The sequence below is a fragment of the Pterocles gutturalis genome, unplaced genomic scaffold, assembly GCF_000699245.1.
Source record: "Pterocles gutturalis isolate BGI_N339 unplaced genomic scaffold, ASM69924v1 scaffold11731, whole genome shotgun sequence".
Taxonomy (NCBI): Eukaryota; Metazoa; Chordata; class Aves; order Pterocliformes; family Pteroclidae; genus Pterocles; species Pterocles gutturalis.
Window position 1 is genome coordinate 610 of NW_010100451.1, and position 18,133 is coordinate 18,742.

The window sequence follows — 18,133 nt, forward strand, 5'->3', positions numbered from 1 at the left end:
CTTAATCTTAGTGTAGTTAATAGCAAAATGTGAGGTCTTTGGCGTTAAAAAGCAATGTGCTTGTCAACACAAATTTCTCTCTCTTGTGTCTGAATGGGGTAAACTGATCTCTGAATCCATCCTGGTGTGTTAGACAACTGTGTGGTTATTTCTTTTAATGGTGGTCATGTTGGGGGTTTGGACCACATGTTGGGTATCTTCATCTTACCTTCATCTCTGAGCTTACTGTAACCTGAAAACCTTGTTTTGTTTTTCCAGTTGCAATTTCTGAGCAGTTTTGTCCGGAAGACTGTGCTCAGGTTATGACGACTAATCCCAAACCGAACAAGGCATTAAAGGTAGGGAAGAAGGGCGAGAGGGCGGTGCTGGGGGGCAGGGGAGGCTGTCGCAGAACCACGCTCCGTGCTATGTCGGTTGTACGTGACTGTTCTTTTTCAGTCTGAGAGACTCTTACAAATGGGTGCCCATAGAATTTCCCACTATCTACAGGAAAGGTTAGGGTAGAATACCAGCAATACCTAGAAAGAAGAGAATACTTAGAGAAGGCTCGAGGGAGACCTTACAGCAGCCTTCCAATACCTAAAGGGGTCTGCAGGAGAGATGGGGAGGCACCCATCAGGAGTGTAGTGATAGGATGAAGGGTAATGGTTTTCAGCTGAAAGAGGAGAGATTTAGATTAGATACTAGGAAGAAGTTTTTTACTCTGGGGGTGGTGAGGCGCTGGCCCAGGTTGCCCAGAGAAGCTGTGGATGCCCCATCCCTGGAGGGGTTCAAGGCCAGGCTGGATGAGGCTTTGGGCAACCTGGGCTAGTGGGAGGTGTCCCTGCCCAGGGCAGGGGTGGGACTGGATGGGCTTTAAGGTCCCTTCCAACCCAAACCATTCTGTGAAGTCTAAAGTCTCTGGGATGTTGTGAAGGCCAGTGTATCCAGGATGCTATATGAGATACTTTTGACTGTAGAGGGTATGGGCAGCATCCTGAAAACAGTGTTCCCAGGCCTAGTAATGCAGTACTTCTACCGTTAGGACTGGGAGGCACTGGGGAAAGGACGTGTCCAGCTGGTGTCTCTCAGATCCATGAAATAGTAAATGCCTCGAGTACACTGGCTTGGTGGTGGTCCATGCATGCATTGTTGCAGTTTCTTTCCAGGGATTTGGCTCTTCATTCCAGGTGTCCTGCAGTCTCTGAAGAGACAAAAGGATGATGTCTTAAAGATTCTCAGAATAGTTGTGGCATCAAACCTGCTTGAGAGAAAGGCACAAGGCCTTGGTGTCTCTCATGTAATTTCAACGTCTGGCCTGTGCTCCAGGAAAACCCAGTGAGGCGGTGGTCCCTGAAGCCGAGCAGGGCTGGTTTTGTTCAGTACTTGAGTGAGCAGTCTTCAAGGAAAAGCCACAAAATGCTGAATTAAACCCTGTATACCAGTGGCTATTCTGCTTTTGAGATACTGCACTGATGTCCCAGCGTAATGCTGGGAAAAAGTGTCATTTTTAGTATTCAGGATGAATTCCAGGTCCTGACAAAGGAACACAAAGGGCTTCAGTCTGCTTTACGTTTATCTCCTTAAAACTTGTGCCCTTGGGTTGACACTGGGTGTGTAAGGCTCACAGCTCTCTCTGCCTTAAGAGGGTTACCCCAAACCCAGACAGCAGCAGTGCTCAGACCTCTGCTGTGTTTTACCCAGATGTTCTAGTGGAGCATGTGCTCCCTACAGTGCTTTGGGGGTGTTTTCCAGGTAGAGGTGTCACGTTGCTGTCTCTTTTCCATGTCCAGAACATCCCTTCACGTAGGGTTGCTGCTACCCCTGTGCTGTTGGTATTTGCAGGTAAAGGAGGAGTCAGGAGAGAATGCCCCAGTGCTGAGTGATGATGAACTCGTGTCAATGTCCGTACGGGAGCTGAACCAGCACCTGAGGGGTCTCACCAAAGAGGAGGTCATCCGTCTGAAGCAGCGAAGGCGCACGCTGAAGAACCGGGGCTACGCTGCCAGCTGCCGCATCAAACGCGTGACTCAGAAAGAGGAGCTCGAGAGGCAGCGGGTCGAGCTGCAGCAAGAGGTGGAGAAGCTGGCCAGAGAAAACAGCAGCATGAAGCTAGAGCTGGATGCCTTGCGCTCCAAGTACGAAGCACTCCAGACCTTTGCTCGTACTGTGGCGCGAGGGCCTATCACCCCGACCAAAGTTGCCACCACCAGTGTCATCACCATTGTGAAATCAGCTGAAATCTCATCCAGTTCTGTGCCGTTCTCAGCAGCATCCTAGTGCCCTCGGCGGGGGGGAACTAGTAGCCTTTCAGAGGGGAGGGGAAAAAGGCTCTTATGCATTGTTCCGGAATCCTTGGTCACGTCAAGAATTGGCATTTTAACAATTCTCTTCCAAAAGTGCAAAAAATAGGAGAAAAAAAAAAAGATAAAAAAAAAAAAACCTACAAAGGGAACTTAACTGGCTGCTTCTGTCTGGACTCGGTGGCTCCATCAACCTCTCGTGTCCAGGATTTGAGTTCTATATGCAGTACAAATTGCAAGATCTGCTTCCTCCTTCCCCCTGCCTCCCCAAACCCCTCTCAGCTGTGGGCAGCTTTCCAGCTGGGAGAAGATACCTGAGGAGCCTCCGGAGTCTTCGTGAATGATGCTCAAGAGCCAGGATACAGATGGACCGTAGAAATCATCATGTGAGATGAATGTATGGGAAAAAGAGTTTGCTTTAGTGGCATCGTACTCCCTGTAAGAAGGGTCTCCCCCACCTTCCCCACTTCTGTCTGATACTCGGAGGGCAGGGACATAGGCTTTTTGAATTATATTCCATCCTGCTACGAGTGGATGGGAGCGGGAGGACGATGGAGACTCATGCTTGGGTCTGACCACACCCATTAGGAGTAACCTTTTGTTTTCAATCCATGCTGTTAAAATATGGAAAAATATATATTTTACATATTTTAATATGCCCCATTACCTGTGTGGCCTATAAAAACTACATTTGCAGCCTCCTTTATTCCAAGCCCAAGTTTCCCGATAGCTCCTTCCCCAAGGTGTGCCTGTGAATTGGCTCTATTTATGCAGTTTATTTCTTCCAAATGATCCGCGTTCTTGAAGTAGCGGCCTTGGTTTGGTTTTTTTTTTTCTGTATTCCCTGAAGCTCAAGGGAAGGAGGCACAGTAAATGCTGTGAAGAGCTGTGTGATGGGGAGGAGAAGGGGAGACGAGGAGGAAGAGTGCTGCAGGTATTACTGGGTGGAGGCAGAACTGGCTGCGAGAAGGTGGGACAGTTTTGCTGGGATCAGCACTATGAGAAGGGGTTTGTGCAGAGTATTTCGGAAAGATGTTTTTAAAGCACTGAAGTGTAACTAGAGGGCAATAGCGTTCAGACGGGAGGGGAGAAGTTGCAGAGCTCCTCTTTGACAAAAGCATTGGTAGGTTAGCAGTGAACGTCCCAGCCGCAGAGCTGGGCTCACCAGTCTTTAATGACCAGAGAAGGGCTATGGGGAGGTCACATGGGAGCTGGAAGAGTTTTTTCCTCTCCATAGCAGGTCAGGCGTGGAAGTTGGGATCTAAAGTACAGTGAACAGCCCTCGGTGTTCAGACAACCTGTGTGAATGTGACCCTGAAACTTGACGCTTCCTCTTGGGAATAGGTGAATTATCCCGAGAGGCACATGGAGGGCAGGATGGAAAATCAGTGTGTGGGTAGGGGATGGAAGAATTGGGATCGACAAGTTGTTCGTATGGCTCTGAGCAATGGTTTGGGAGAGGGATTTCTGGCTCGGCAATGGTCAGGAGGCAGGAAGCTGAAAGGAGAGATTCTGCTGTCGCGCAGCAGCGCTGAAAAGACGATTGTTTCCAGGTCACTGTAAAAAAAAAAATATATAGCTATGTTGGTGTTCGTGTGTTTTGTTGTTGTTTTTTTTTCTTTTTGAAGTAGGAAAGAAAAGGGACTGTGAGTTTTGCAGGGCAGGTCAGAGGCTTGTGGAATGGACGATGCCTGTTGTCACACAGGTGAGAAGAGAATGAGATTGCTGAAGTTGAAGATGAGGAGAAAATCTTAGAGGATTTGAGCTCCAGAACAGAAAACAAAGATCACGGAGAATTCACGAGTGTTTTGGACTGAAAGAGAATAATCAAGTGCCACAGTTGTTGCAAAGGGGACAGGGAGCTGGCATCTGACACCCAGTACAATTTGTTGTTTGAGGCTTTGTCTTGCCTTGAATGGCAGTAAGTTTGTAGACATTTAGGGAAGCCCTACTTGTCTTTGGAAGAAGTTGTTAGCTTGCTTTTTCTTTTCTTTTCACCTTGTCATCAGAGTCTCTGGATTTCCCAGGAGGGTGCTTTGTGAAATAGGTTAATGAAAAGAGAAACCTCAGACTGGGTTCTCGTTCAGTCCTCAACATCGACACCCGTGACCTTACTGAGCCAGAAAGGGTGTAAGTGAAACACTTCCCGAAGGCTCCTTACCCCTGCCAGATCCACGGGTTATGGAGGGGAGCAAGGAGTTTCCTTCAAGTGATTTTCCAACACGTAGAGTTTGGATGACACGTAGCGTTACCTCATTTCTCCTCTGTTCCCTCCCTGTCTCCGAACAGGCAGATCGATGTCCTGTGTATCAGTACCAGTTATTGACTCCCACAGCAGAAGCTGAGGAAGAGAAAGATGTTACTGTCATTTCCTGGTCCTCTCATGTTCTCCAGCTCACAGACATTGGAAACTTTCCCAGAACCTTACAGGTGCCTCCGAAAACAGGCAAAAAATGGAGACTCCTGGCACTGTTGGGGCTTTAAATGAAAACTTTAATGAAAAAGGCCAGTTGACTTGAAAATGCCCAAATGCTTCCAGTCTTTAAAACAGCTCCAGAGCTCCATAACATTCCTGGCTAGATAGGAACACCCTCTGGCTGCCCTTGACCCCCCGCCAGGGAAATCAGACCAGTCGCACTGAGGGAGACGGAAGTCAAACTTTGTTCTGTGGGGTCTTCTTGCTGTTGGAATGAGTTGAGAAACATATCTTTACGTGGCACTTCCCTTGCAGCCAAGTATTTCTTTTTTTCCAGTTCTTGGAAGGGTGCCAAAGGCTTGTCCAAGTGATTGCTAGTTTAGTGCTGGTAGGCACTTAAATCTCTGGTCACTCGATAAAGAACAAGAGGCCTGGGTGTTGTTAAACCTGTTGATACCATAGCCATGGTAGGTAATCCATATTGGATATCCATAAGGACCACGTGGAAATATTTAAAGAGAGAGAAATATATATATAAATATATAATTATATACATTTTATCGTACAGATTTTTCGTAAAAAAAAAAAAATAATTTTTTTTCCAAGTTTGATACTGTAAATCTTTATTAAAAGAAATTGCCAGTCCAGGGCTCCCTGGGTGGTGACCTGGAGGGGAATGAAATGTCCTGGCTAAACTTCCACAGAGGGATCAGAATTGCAAGGTAACGTGGAGGGAGGAATGACCCGAAAGCTGTTGACCGCGTTGGAGACCCAGCTCCTCCACCCTCCGCCCTGGAGGGCCCTCCAGCTTGGGGTTGGCGCATTGCATTCCTCTGGGGATCGGTTTGTTTCTGTTGTTTTTTTGTTTTGTTTTGTTTATTTTTTTTCTCTCCGTCCTGCACTTACAAGCCCGATGCCCGGGGTGAGCGCCGCGTGGGGAGCTGGCTGCTGCCCGCAGCATCGCCCGGCGGCTCACCTCTCGCTTGTCTCTGCTGCAGTAGTTTGGATGCCAGGGCTCCCTCCTCTGCCCCTCTTCATTTGTGTCCCCCCCCTCCCCAGCCCCACTGAGAGCAGGGGCTCTGGATTTGAGTGCTGGGATCCTCTCCCCTGGGCTTAGCGGTTTTTTGGTTGCTTCCCATCTGCAGTGTGAACCACGGGCTGGGTGGGAGGCAGGAGAAGACGAAAGCATCGGGCAGGGACCGGGAGGGACATCTCTGTCCTAGTAGACGTGTTTGCTCCGCTCTCTACTGGGTGCGGGGAACCTTTCCCTCCAGGCCAGCTCCAGATCCCTTTGAAGCAAGTCAGAGTTCTCTGCTCTTGCCCAACTCCACCGTCTGCCAGAGGAGACCGCAAGGTGCGAGCGTAGAGACCTGGGTGACACTGCAGCTCTGGGGACAGCCGGGGAGGTGACGAGGCAAGCTGGGGCAGGGCATGCCATGGGAGTGGGGAGCGGTCAGGCCACTGGACGGCTCAGACCCAGGGAGGAGGAGAAGGTGGCATTTCTTTTTTTCCTCTCAAATCATTTAAACTTCATTGTCATGATTGTTTTTATTTAAAAAAAAAAAAAAAAAGAAACAAAACAAAACTGAAAAACTTTTGTAATGTGGATTTGTTTTCCTTCGTCTGTATTTCAGTCTGCTGGGGTGTTTCCGTAGATGGTGGATACTTGCTTTCATTTTTTTAATGATAGAAGTCTTCTGTTTTAAGTTGTTTTTTATCACCAGCTCATTCTATCCTCTGTGGTTACTCAGTAATTTCATTTCAATATTTATTTTTGTGCTGCTTTTTTATTATAAAATAAATTATTGATATACCAAGCAATGTGGATTCCTGTTTGTAAGGCGAATAGCCCTGTGTATGTGTCCATTACTTTCTCTTGACAGCCACAACGTAATTTATTGCTGTAAATTTAGCTGCAGTGACTGGTTTTTTTGTACCTTTCCAATAAAGCATTTTCTGGTTTCAGACTTGCCCTGGTCTATGGTCAGCGTTTTGGAGCTTGAATTGATCTTCAGTGGAGTGTCTTCCTTGGGTTGTTTTTTTTGCCTGTCCGTCCCTGGTGCAGCGTATGGCTGTCGGCTGCGGCGCTGCTGGTGAGGGATGTGTTTTTGGGAGGCAGAGCAATGTGTTTTTGGGAGGCGGGCTGGGCTGAGGCGAGCACGATGGCTGCTCAGGCTTTTTCAAGCATCTGCCCCAGCCCAGCATCGCCACCTCGCCCCCCTCCCAGCCTTGCTGTGGTGCTTCCTGGGTGTATTTGGAACATGGTCAAGGGATAGCTCTTGTCCAAGCTCCTTGGTGGGTAGATCCTATGCTCAGACTGTGTGTGTCTGTGTTCCCAACCCAGGCTGCTCCTTTGTGTCCAATTAGTGGGTAGCACAGATGGGGAGTGATAGCCATCGTGATGCTGGGAGGTGGCTGTGCAAAGCCACTCTTGGCTTGGAGATGGGTCACAACTCCTTTGGGGTGAGAGATATCCCTTCCCTGCTTTCCTGGGTGACTGTGAATAAACTGCTTCAACCCCTTACATCAATATTTCATCTTTCTGGTTTTCCCTGTTTGGGCTTTAAAGTGGGGGTACTTCATGCCAGTGAGCTCCTAGGGACCACGTTAGCTTTAATCCCTGGTTCCAGCTGGTTGATTTTCTTTAGGGGACAGCTAAAAGGGCAGGAAAATGCTTGGTTTGTGCCAGGCTGAGGCAATAAGTTAAAGGCAGACGGCTGTGTTGGCCAAAGTTGGAATTAGAGGTCGGGCAAAGTGGAGAGAAGCAGGGCTGGAAAGGCTTTGTGTGTCAGCAGGTAATGGATGGTCATTAGGTGCCAGAGGTGGGGCTGGGCAGGCTTGGCGGAGCAGGGATGCAGGTGAAGCCTGGGGGGCAATTACAGGCACTGTGCTGAGCAAGAAAATCACCTTCATCTGCTTCAGCTCCTGCCTGGAGAGACAGCAGTGAGGAGCTGGGGATGAAGAGGAGGGAGCAGGGCCAGTTGTGTCCATTGGAGGGATGGAGGAGCGTTAGTTCAGGAGGGAGCCGGCCAGGTGGAGGGTCAGCAGTGAAAGGAAACTCAACCCTCACTGTGCTTAGGGGAGGAAAGGTCCTAGAGCTGGGAGGAGAAGAGTCTCTGTGCACAGGGCTGCAAAAGCACAAATCCTGCTCTCCGATGCAGCTCTGGCAGTCGCTGCCTGTTGGCACCAGTGCCCAGGGACTCTGGTAGGTGCTAACACCCAAAATAAGAAGTGTCCCTGCCTCGCAGCACCATCAGAGGCAAGCAGCCCTGCATGAGAGTGCTGGCTCTGCTGCGGCCACCTTCCTGCCCCTGGGCTTGTCGGAAGCGTGGTTGGCCCCAGCTCTCCCGGGTGTGCCCTGCGAGGACACAGCCCCAACATGAGCGGTTTGTAAACCTCCCTGACTTGAGCCCAAAACGCACCAGAACCGACAGCCACAGCCCAGCCTTGTCCTTGGGGAAAGCCCGAGGACAAGTGACAACTGGAAAACAAATCAGCCGACCCCCGGGGCCTGGGCTGGCGGTGAGAAAAGCCTGTTCCTCCTCCCGCACGGCTCCAGGCACAGCCGGGCTCCCGTGTAGGTCACCCGCGCTCGCCGCCAGCTTTCCCCGTGTCCTTGTTGAGGAGCTGGAGGGGACGAGCACAGGACCTTGTCTGCTGGGGAACATCCAGCCTGCAACACCGGCGGTATTTCTGTTCCCTGTGGATGCGTTCTGACAGCGTAATGGTCTGCAGGCCGTGACAGCGCTCAGCCTGAGCCGTGAGCTCTTGCCGTTCTCCCCTCTCCAAGAAAAGGGACGACCAGGAGGCCAGGCTCGTGTGTCCTGCTGTTGCACGGCGCGGCAGCCAGCCAGCACGGCTGCTTCAGGCTGGTACCACACTGCTGACTTGCATGACTCACAGCTAATTTTTTTTTTTTCTCCCCTCCTATTTTTGCTTGCAAGAAAGACCTGTTTTACATATAATACAGTAATCAGGGCTTGACATAAATAGGCAAATGTTATTGTCTGCAGTGGGAATTGCACCTGCTGGCAAGAGCAATGAGCGCAGCCCATTACGCGCCGGAGTCAATCACTTGCGCAATGAAGTACAACTATATTTCTTGCTGTGTTCTTGTACAAGTCTTTATCTCGGCGGCCACAAGCATGCCAACAGATGTGCCATCATCACCTTTGCAGTCTGTCCTCGCCCCAGGAGCCGGAGCAGCCTCTGTTCCTGCAGCTGTGGCCAGCTCTCCCCCAGAGAGGCGGAAGAGTCCCAAGATGTTCATCTGAGCCAAGAGATGTCCCTGCTTCGGTGCTGGCTGCGTCACAAAGCCAAGCAGCCTCGTCCCTGAGTACCGAGGCTGCACTTTGTGGGCAGGAGGGTCCTGCTCCTGGGATGTGCAGGACCCTGGATGGATGCTGGATGCACAGAGCGTATGGCTCTTGTTTATGGACCTCCTGGCAGGAAAAGTGGCAGTGGTCTCATGGGCTGAGCAGGTACGAGCAGCGATGCTTCAGAGCAGAGGCACTTGCAAGACTGTCTTACCTGTAGGCTGCTCTTGTGGAGTCCAGGCTTCCAGCACGATAAGATTTCTCCAATAATAATAAATAGAGGTTGTGGTGTTGGTGCTGGAGTCTGGGCTTAGCTTGGCTAAAGCAGATCCAGCAGCCCTGGACTGCTGCATCCACAGCTTAGGTGAGGGTTGGAAGAAGTGCAGTGCAGGAGGGGAAGCGGGGGACACACACGCTCTTTGTGGAGTGAAAAAGATGAGCACAAATCCTGCGGGAATGCCAAAATGTGCAGGATGCTGCGTGTGCAGGTATTTCTGCTGGGCCAGCACGGAGGGGCAGGGAGGACGTTGAGCATCAGCATTAGAGCAGGAACAGGCAGATCGTGGGCTTTGCTTGCTGAGCTCAGTGAAAATAAAACTCCCTGGTAGAAATTGCTGTTTATTAGAAAAAAATTCATAAATAAAATGATTTCATGTTGTGATTTACATTTTGCAGCTGAAGAGCAGGGAAAAAAGAAACTCCAGTAGGAGCTGAATGTAAAACAGCTCTAAGCCTTACCCCTTGGTTTGTTTGCCACGGGACTGCAAATCTGAGGCTGTAGACTTGCCTTCGTCCTTTCACCACCCAGCTCTCACCCCCAACAACAGCCTGGGCAGTGCCCAAGTTCCCAGGGATCATCTGATTAACAGGGGAACAGAAATTGGACTAAAAATTGGAAAAGAAAACGAGAGGGGAAGTTTAACAGAAGGATGTGTGCTCTCCATCACTGACAGGGGAAGAATCCCTCCATGCAGCATCTTCCCCTGCCAGCGGTCCTGCCCCGAGCGGCAGCAGCCTCCAGCACCTCTCCATCCCCAGCACCATTGCCCAGCTGGGCTGAGCTCCTGCCCGCCTTCCTGCAGGTTGGGCGAAGCCCAGGGACGGTAAATAGTGAAGGGTTAGGAGGAACAGACAGTTCCCAGTAAGTGCATTCCTACCACCACCAGTCACAGTCTGGTTCCCTAATAAAGGCTCTGATAAGGAAGCTGGAATCCCTTTTAACTTCTGATCCATTCAGAGATAAGTCAGTTTAGACATAAACAAGCACTTCTGTCACCAGCAGCTCTCAGAATGCAGCTGCGAGACCCTGCCTTAGCCCCAGTGAGGTCCTGCGCAGCTCCTGGGGGAGTTACTCAGACAGCTGCATCCCGGCTGGAGGGAGAGAGGATGACTTACTCTTCCTCCCTGGTAAAGGTCTTCTGTACAACTGCATAGGCTTTTCTGGGGGAAGGAGAGGGGAGAGGGTGTAAAAATAAGGAATGACGTCTTTCAACCGTTACCAGGTTTTGAGGTGAAGTGAAGTCACCTTCCTGGGCTGGTTTTCTCCACGGGGCCCTTTGAGATAATTTTTTACTCAAATTGGGAGAAACTAGAACAGAACTGTGCTGAGAAAAGCATTTCTCTCAGGCCTCAGCGCTGCTTGGAGGTAAGAGGAGGGTGAAGGCAGCTGCCCCATCCTGCAGCCTGGCTCTCCCCCAGACCAGCATCCCCCACCCCCAGTGTGGGCATGGGGCTGGCATGGAGACACCAGCAGCGGGGCGGCAAAGCCGAGACTGCAACGTGGGGCTGCTCAGACACAGGAGCAGAGACAGCCCAGTCCCTAACACCAGTAGAGACAGGACAGCAGAAGCTGGCACTATTTGATTTAACTTTTCCCTGGGTTATTGCATCTTCCCTTCGAGAGACTGGCTTTTTGAGTAGAGTTCCTGGCTTCTCGGGACTCCAATTAGACCAGGTTGTCTGAGGCTCAAGGCAGCTCCCATTTGCATGGGTTTAAACCTCTCCAGCATCACTGTCCCCTCTGACGTCTCCTAAAGCTCCTCATCTGACACAATCAGCACTCTCTTCTCAATGTTTTTGCTCTTTCTGCCGCTCAGTCCCTCCACCTTGGAGGCCACGTGCCCGTTCTCCCCCGGCGCTTTGTGCTCTGCCTCCTGCATTGACTGCTGGGTGTACTGCTGGTACGCGGGCGAGAAGTTGTGGATTGCATCCTGCACAATGTCCTGGGGGCTTATGGTCTCCTTCAGCCCGCTCGAGATGCTCTGCATCGGGGCAAGGTTTGCTGAAAAAGAGGGAGAGCGGGAGGGTGATGGGACATCAGACAATCAATGAGCCCGAGCACTCCAAGACTGGAGTGACACTTTTCCTTAGAAATTCGAGATTAGAGCCTCATTGTGGGCCACATCAGCTTGCGGTTGCGAGTGCCAAGCAGAAGAAAGGCAACCCCAGCTCCATGTTTCAGGGAGGGTGGAACCTCTCTAGCAGCATGTGCTGTAATACCGTAATCCCCTAATTCTGCCCATCCACACCAAGGTCTCTTTTCCTCTCCACTCGCTGTGGCTCGTGGGTACCACAAGGGAAGAGGGAGAAGGACCTCATAGAGTACCAGAGAAGGAAACTCCTCTATTGGCTTTTAGCATCCCATTGGTAATGCTCTAAGGGGGTGTTTCCTCTTTCCTTATTCACTGATGAAGGAAGGAAGAAGACAAGAAGAGTTACCTGTTGAGTTTTCTTTCTTTTCTCTGTACACCTGGCAGGTGAATGCATAGCGCAGGGCAATGGAAGCAAAGAGCATCTCAATGCAGATGATGAAGTTCTGGTAGCCAGCAGCCACCGTTCCAGCTCCCACCTCCTTCCCATCGATGATCTGAACTTCAGGGATCACCCCACATTTCTCCAGGATTGCAAGCAGGGTCCCTGTGCAGGGGAAGGGAGAGGGATCAGCTCTGGTCCTGCAATCCTGGGTCGGGTGGGGCTACGGGAGGAGAAGCGCTGGGCATCTGTGGTGGGACCCACCTTGCCAGAAGGAGAGGAAGATGACTGCCTTGATGGTGATGAACTTGAGGACTGGCTCAAACGGGCGCAGCAGGTCCATGGTGGCAAAGTAGAAGAGGAAGAGGGCGTAAAGTGCCAGGCTGACGGAGAAGTTGTAGATGATGGTGATGTACAGGTAGCCGCTTTGGACGCTGTGGGGAGAGAGAAAGAAGGAAGAAATGGGGTGGGGGAGAAGTGCGTGGCTTTGCCATGGGGAACACACAGCCCAGGAGGGGAGGGAGAGGCAAGGAGAAAGGGGGAAGCAGGGGGCCACTCTCAGCTTTTCCTCTGTTGGTGGGACCTCTTTTATTATGGCTCACAGGAGTTTCGTCTTTATTTGGGGGCAGTGAGCCTCCGTTCCCTGGCACTTTGGGCTCCCTGCACTCTCACAGGAGCAGCTCCCCGAGGGGGGCTGGCAGGACCCCCTGTCCCTTGTGATGGAGCAGGAACCCATCCTGTCCCCTTCACCCTCCCCAGCCCCACCCAGCATCCTCACTTGAAGTCCCCGTCGTGGTACTTCCCAAACGCCTGCAGAATGATGGTGATGATCGCCATGAGGGGTTTCACGATGCAGAACTGCAGCGTGGCCTGCACAGGGGAGAGACACACTGCACCCGGGGCAGCAGGGACATCCCACCGCCCTCCCTGCCGCTCCTGTCACCCGCGGCCCCTCCACACGAGCCAACCCCTCTGTTCCTGGGACAGAGACCCAGAGGAGGGGGCAGTTCTCCACCACAGCAGTGATAGATGCTGCGGGGTGAACTGTGAACCAGCGCAAGGTCTGCAGACAGCAGGGAGCAGGGCTCCCAAAAGGCAGCTCCTGGAAGGCAGCATAGCCACTCTGAGGTGGGGGACTGGGTGGCTTTGGGAAAGACCAGTGACAGAATTTGGCCTGCAGCACAGCCCTGGAGAGTCAGAGAGCCGTCCAGGCTAACCTGGGGCTGGACAGAGATGGCAATCTCAGCTCCGCAGTGGGAGGAGACCCTGACTCAGCAGTGAGTCAGAGGCAAGGACAGCCAGCGCAGTGCCCTGCTTGCTGGCCAGGAGCCGGGAGCTGGGTGAGCTCCCTCAGAGGAGAAAAAAAAAAACAACAAACCAACCAAAAAGAGCATCTTGGGAGAGCAGCAAGGCAGAGCTTTGTCCCTTGCTGCAGAGGAGAGCAGAGCTGATGCACCCACCTGCTTGCAGAAGCGCAGGAACCCGATGGAGTAGGACATGCCCTGAAGGCAGCAGGTCCCGTAAACACAGCTGGACCTGGAAGCAGAAGGCGAGGAGATGCCATTGGGGCTGCTGGATGAGGAAAGCAGGTGGAGGGCTGAGGAACTCGTGGCACTTACGCAATGGGCTTCCCTCGGATCTCCGTCATGATGGTGCTCTCCCCGCCAAGGTACTCGAAGCACAGGCTCAGGAAGCTGTAAATCACGAAAGCTGGCAAGGCAAGGGCAAGACACGATCAGCTGGGCTGATGGAGATCTGGGGTGGTGGTTGTTCCATTTCACATTCCTTCCTGCTCAGGTGTCTTATCCACCCCAGCATTGCATCAGAATTTGGGACACTGGTGGGTGGGAGCCCAGCAAAAGGAGCAGCAGGTCAAATCCATCTGACTTCCAAGCAGAGACAGACACACCGTCCCATGTGCACAGGGTTCGTTGCAGATGCAGCAGCTCCTCCATGCACACGCAGCCCCTGCATGCACGTGGCAACGGTCGGACATCCCAGCAGTGTCTGTGGAGCCAGCTGCCACACACACCCCCACAAGCCCAGGCATGGAAGAACCTCAAAAATGCCAAGAGGCAGCACAAGCAGCTGGTGGTCGGCAAGGAGCAGGTCCTGGACAGTTTTCCTGGACATCCCCATCACTTGTTTTCCACATACTCCAAACCTGAAGTAATACATGTGCCCACACCCCTCTGCTACCCAAGGAGGAGAGCAACAAAGAGGAAGAGCAACCTCAACCCTGACGAGCTTCCCCTGCACCTCAAAACATCCCAACTCCTCAACTTCTGTCTACCTTCTGCTTTAGAGAAGCTGCATTTCTACCCCAAAGGCAACCAAAACCCCCCTTTTTTGGCATGACACTGGGGTCCCTCTGAGCCTACAGGCAAGTGATGGAAAGGCGTCAGCTCGTGTCTGTCCATGGGGCGTCCCTTCCCTGCTGCTGCTGGAGAAGGATGGGGAAAACCTCTGTACGGAGGAAGGTAATATGGGAAGTGAAAGAGATGGAGATTTGCCACTTTGTACAATCCAGGACACTTCAGAGACATGGGACAGTGAGATGAGAGCCCTGCTTTGCCACCAGCCTCCCTGCCAAGGAGAGGCTTCACTCACCTTCATAGCAGTCGCGCACCGAGTCAAAATAGACATAGTACTGGTGGCTGCCAAGGAGGAGGAGGCTGAGCCAGGAGTCGAAAGCATAGATGGGCACGATGAAGAGGATGCGGATGATGTAGCGCTGCTCCTTGGGAATGGTGTAATTCCTCAGGTGTGTGTAGATCTGCAAAGTGTCCAGCGTGCAGAGCTGTGGCTACCACCGGTCAGGAGGGGAACCAGAGGTGCCCACAGGGCTGCAGGAGGCTCGTCCCATGTCAGCCCTCCTCCTGGGGGTAAGAGCACTGCCAGCGTTCCACCACAGCCCCATCACAGTGAACAGGCATGAGACAGGCTCCATCCCAGTCCCCGGGGCAATCCCTTCCATGAAAACACATAGAAATTGGGTCCCTTCACCGGCGCTGTGCGGGGAGCATGCCCTCCTCCATGCCAGCCCATGTGCAGCCCCATCCCAGTGCTCAGAGGCACCAATTTGTCCCAGGGCTGCCTTCAGCAGCATGGATCTGCACAGCGCCCAAAAACATGTCCACCGGCAGTATGTTCCCAGGCAGCTGGCGGCACACACCCCAAAGCCACAGACCCCGGTGTGCTGGATGAGAAACCCTGCTGGGTGTTGCCACCGGGCAGTGCTGATGCCCTGCAGCCTCTCCCGGGAGCGCGTGGGCAAAGTCCACCCTCCCAGGCTGCCAGCACCAGGCTCCTGACAGTGGAGATATCTCCTCTGGGCAGCAACAGGAGGAAATATCCACCCAGAGGTGAGGGATTTCCAATGAACTTGGGGCAATCAATAAATTTGCCTTTGTGTCAGTCCCAGCACTGAGCCCCATCTCCGCTCCATGCCGTACCTGGTGGAAGGTGACGATGAGCGCTGACCACACGAAGATGCCAGAGATGACGTGCGCTGTTGTTGTGGTCAGGAAAAGCTGCTGGCCATCCTCAGAATCGTTGTGGGCAGTTGTGGCCAGGGTGAGGGCCAGGGATGAGGGGGCTGAGGCCAGCCTGGACACTGTGCCGGTCCCCAGCGTGCCAGGTGCCATCGGAGAGGGCAAGGCACGTGTGGCATTACTCATCTGCAGGGAGGGAGAGGCAAGGGGAGCGGCACAGGAAGGCAGGACCGAGGTAAGCTGGTGAAGGGGAAGGTCCCAGCAGGTTTCCCAGCCCACACAGTATGGACAAACCTCCTGTGAGGTTTATCTCCTCCCCAGGCTTTGTCCAAGATGTCCCTCACCCAACCAGCCTATTCACCATGCTTTGGTCTGCTTCTCCCAGCAGGAAAATTCAAAGGTCCTCCAAGAGCAGACCCTCTTTTCTCCAAGGAGGTGCATGCGGTCCTCGTGTCCCCCAAAACACATGTTTCTCCTTCCCTGCCTTGCTCCTTCTTTCCTCAGGTGTCACGATACCGCTTGAAAAGGAAAGTCCTGCCTGCACTTGTGCCCCCGTGAGCTCACATTTGTGACCCTTTTCCATCAGGAACCACAAACTTAAGGGTTAAACTCATCCCTCACCCATGATAAGAACAAGCCCTGTACCAACAAGCCATCAGGACATTGATGTCCTCCTTGGGAGCCCAGAAAACATGGGGATCCCTGTGGTGTCCCCCCCACCAGATTTGTCTCCTTTCCTTGTGCATAGCCTGCTGGGGGCAAACCCCAGGGCTGGAGGTTTGGCATCACCCAGGGTGTTTGACTCGCCTTGGCCATTTTGGAATCGTGAGGGTGTGCCAGCAACACCAACCCCAAGACCTGAAGGGCAGCCAGCGCTCCGTCCCGCACCCGAATTAATCACACGGGAGCAATCCTGCCACACCGCAGGCAGAGCTGCTGCCCTTTGGGGATGCTGAAGCGCTCCAGCATCTCCCCAGCACGTCAGCCCTCCTTGAAGCCCAGCGTAGGGGCACTGTGTACCCTGTGCCTCCAGACAGCAAGGACCAGCCTAATAATATGCTCTTATTTATAGGGCAGCTTCATATCTCAAGGCCAACAGATGCATAAACTGCCATGTTTGGCCTCTCTTGCTGTAATCTGTGGAAAGCTGCTTTTTCCCCAAGTATAACAATAGTGGTTTAAAAAAATAAAAACCATCAACAACCTGTGAGCACAGCTCCAACAATATAGATGCTTCTTGGTTCATTGTTAATAGACAAAGATTTTAGCTGCTGGGTAACTATTGCCTGAGGGAAAAAACTGTAAACATGAACTAGTGAGAAGCAAGAAAATATCTGCCACAGATAAAAGTGGTAGGGAGTGACCTTGGTCCAATTAAACACAGAAAACAGAACAAAGCTCACCCGATGGCTTCCTCCCCTGCCCTTTCCTCGAACCCCAGCCTCAGAGGAGAGGAAACTCAGCTGGTGTCAGATCAACAGCCCTAAAAATACCTTTCCCCCCCCTCCACCTGGCAGGAGCTGCCTGTAAACGGAGATGCCCGGGGCAGTGGTGTGCTGGCGATGTCCCAGGAGCTCACCCCGCGTACCTGCGCCCGCGAGCGGGGAAGCTGGAGATGGCCGGAGGGAGAGCGGGGCCAATAGTGTTACGCAGGCACTGGGGGGGAGTTGGGTTTTTCCTCCCCGTGACAGCCCCACAGCCCTGTCCCAGCAGGAAGCAGGATCCCACGGAGAACCGAGGAGGGATCTGGTCTTTGGACAGACCTGCCTTGTAAACATTAACAGGAGGCCAGAGATAGCTCGCGGCACGGGGAGGGAGGCGAGAGCCCGGCTGTGCACCATTCCCCACCGCTCCTCGCTCTTTCTGGGGGCTGCCCTGCCGCAGGCTGGGGCTGTCACACTTTCCCTCTGCCCAAGCATCACGATAGAGGAGGATGCAAACCATCTTGCTTCCCAGGACATCGCAGAGAGCTGTGCTCATCACTAGACCCATTTATTGTGTTTTTGACCAGGCACTGTGCCATGGATGCTTGGCCTGAGCCATCCTGACTCCCATGAGCTTTCCCAGCCCGGCTGCAGCCATCGCGGTACGAGCACGGTGAGCCATCGCGGTACGAGCACGGTGGCACCAGCAGCCCGTCCTGGCAGGCTCCCCTACATTGTCACACTCTGAAGGCGGCTGAGCAAGTCATTAAAAACAAAAGCCTCAGTGCCACTTGGAGACTGGGCTCCCAGCTCCAGAGGTAATTAGATCCCAGCTATGCAAGGTAGCCGGGCAATTCAATGCAGCGAGGGGGCCATTTGCTTCCAAAACAAAGGTGGCGAGAAGACACAGAGAATAGTATTAGCTGCAAAACTCAGCTCCTCGGCGGGATTGTGCCAGTGCCACATCCAGTCTGGCTGTTTTTGGACACCTTGCAGATCCCTGCCACACACAGGTGTGTACCTGTTACACTCACTCCCTGGGATATTAGAGATGCTAAGTGAGCACTGAGTGGAAAATAAACCGAGCAGCGAAACCTGTGTTCAGGCAGGCCACCTGCAAACGGGGCTGTTCGCTTTGCCAGGGATTCCCCTCCAACTGCAGGCTGCCAGAGCCCTGGCTCCCAGCTCACATCTCTCCCGGTGTCCCAAAGCACTTGGGACAAATCCCCACCTTGGTGGCAGCCCCCGTGGTGCTGGGGTGGTCAGACAGGAAAGACGAGCCTCTGCAGCCCCCCAACAGTGTCTCTGCACTCTGGTTGTGCACCCCAGTAAAGGGGGAGAAATCCCTGAGCCCCACCCCAGGGATTCCCCCCCCATCAGCACAGGACACCTGCCCTTCCTCCTGATTGCTTTCAGAAAAAGCCGGGACATGGGGCTTTCACCTGATCAA

At 52.8% G+C, this 18,133-nt stretch overlaps 2 protein-coding genes across 2 annotated transcripts; one reads left to right on the forward strand and one right to left on the reverse strand.

Moving 5' to 3' along the window:
• Positions 1–261: 261 nt before the first annotated feature.
• On the forward strand, positions 262–2,388 carry MAFK (v-maf avian musculoaponeurotic fibrosarcoma oncogene homolog K). Its single transcript, XM_010079877.1, has 2 exons — positions 262–338; positions 1,825–2,388. Exons 1-2 carry the CDS (start codon positions 303–305, stop codon positions 2,257–2,259), a joined length of 471 nt encoding a protein of 156 aa, XP_010078179.1. The 5' UTR covers positions 262–302; the 3' UTR covers positions 2,260–2,388.
• Positions 2,389–11,044: 8,656 nt separating this feature from the next.
• TMEM184A (transmembrane protein 184A) lies at positions 11,045–15,445 on the reverse strand. Its single transcript, XM_010079888.1, has 8 exons — positions 15,221–15,445; positions 14,376–14,541; positions 13,385–13,475; positions 13,226–13,301; positions 12,544–12,635; positions 12,030–12,199; positions 11,733–11,930; positions 11,045–11,295 (listed from the first exon to the last, which is right to left on the reverse strand). The coding sequence occupies exons 1-8, from the start codon at positions 15,443–15,445 to the stop codon at positions 11,045–11,047; spliced, it is 1,269 nt and encodes a 422-aa protein (XP_010078190.1).
• Positions 15,446–18,133: the final 2,688 nt, after the last annotated feature.

Excerpts from the sequence above, each read along its gene's own strand:
- TMEM184A (XM_010079888.1), bottom strand. The coding sequence starts at position 15,445 with ATGAGTAATGCCACACGTGCCTTGCCCTCTCCGATGGCACCTGGCACG. Across the intron at positions 14,542-15,220 it reads TCATCGTCACCTTCCACCAG|ATCTACACACACCTGAGGAA; the intron begins GTACGGCATGGA and ends GACACTTTGCAG. Across the intron at positions 13,302-13,384 it reads ATCCGAGGGAAGCCCATTGC|GTCCAGCTGTGTTTACGGGA; the intron begins GTAAGTGCCACG and ends TTCTGCTTCCAG.
- MAFK (XM_010079877.1), top strand. The coding sequence starts at position 303 with ATGACGACTAATCCCAAACCGAACAAGGCATTAAAG. Across the intron at positions 339-1,824 it reads AACCGAACAAGGCATTAAAG|GTAAAGGAGGAGTCAGGAGA; the intron begins GTAGGGAAGAAG and ends TGGTATTTGCAG.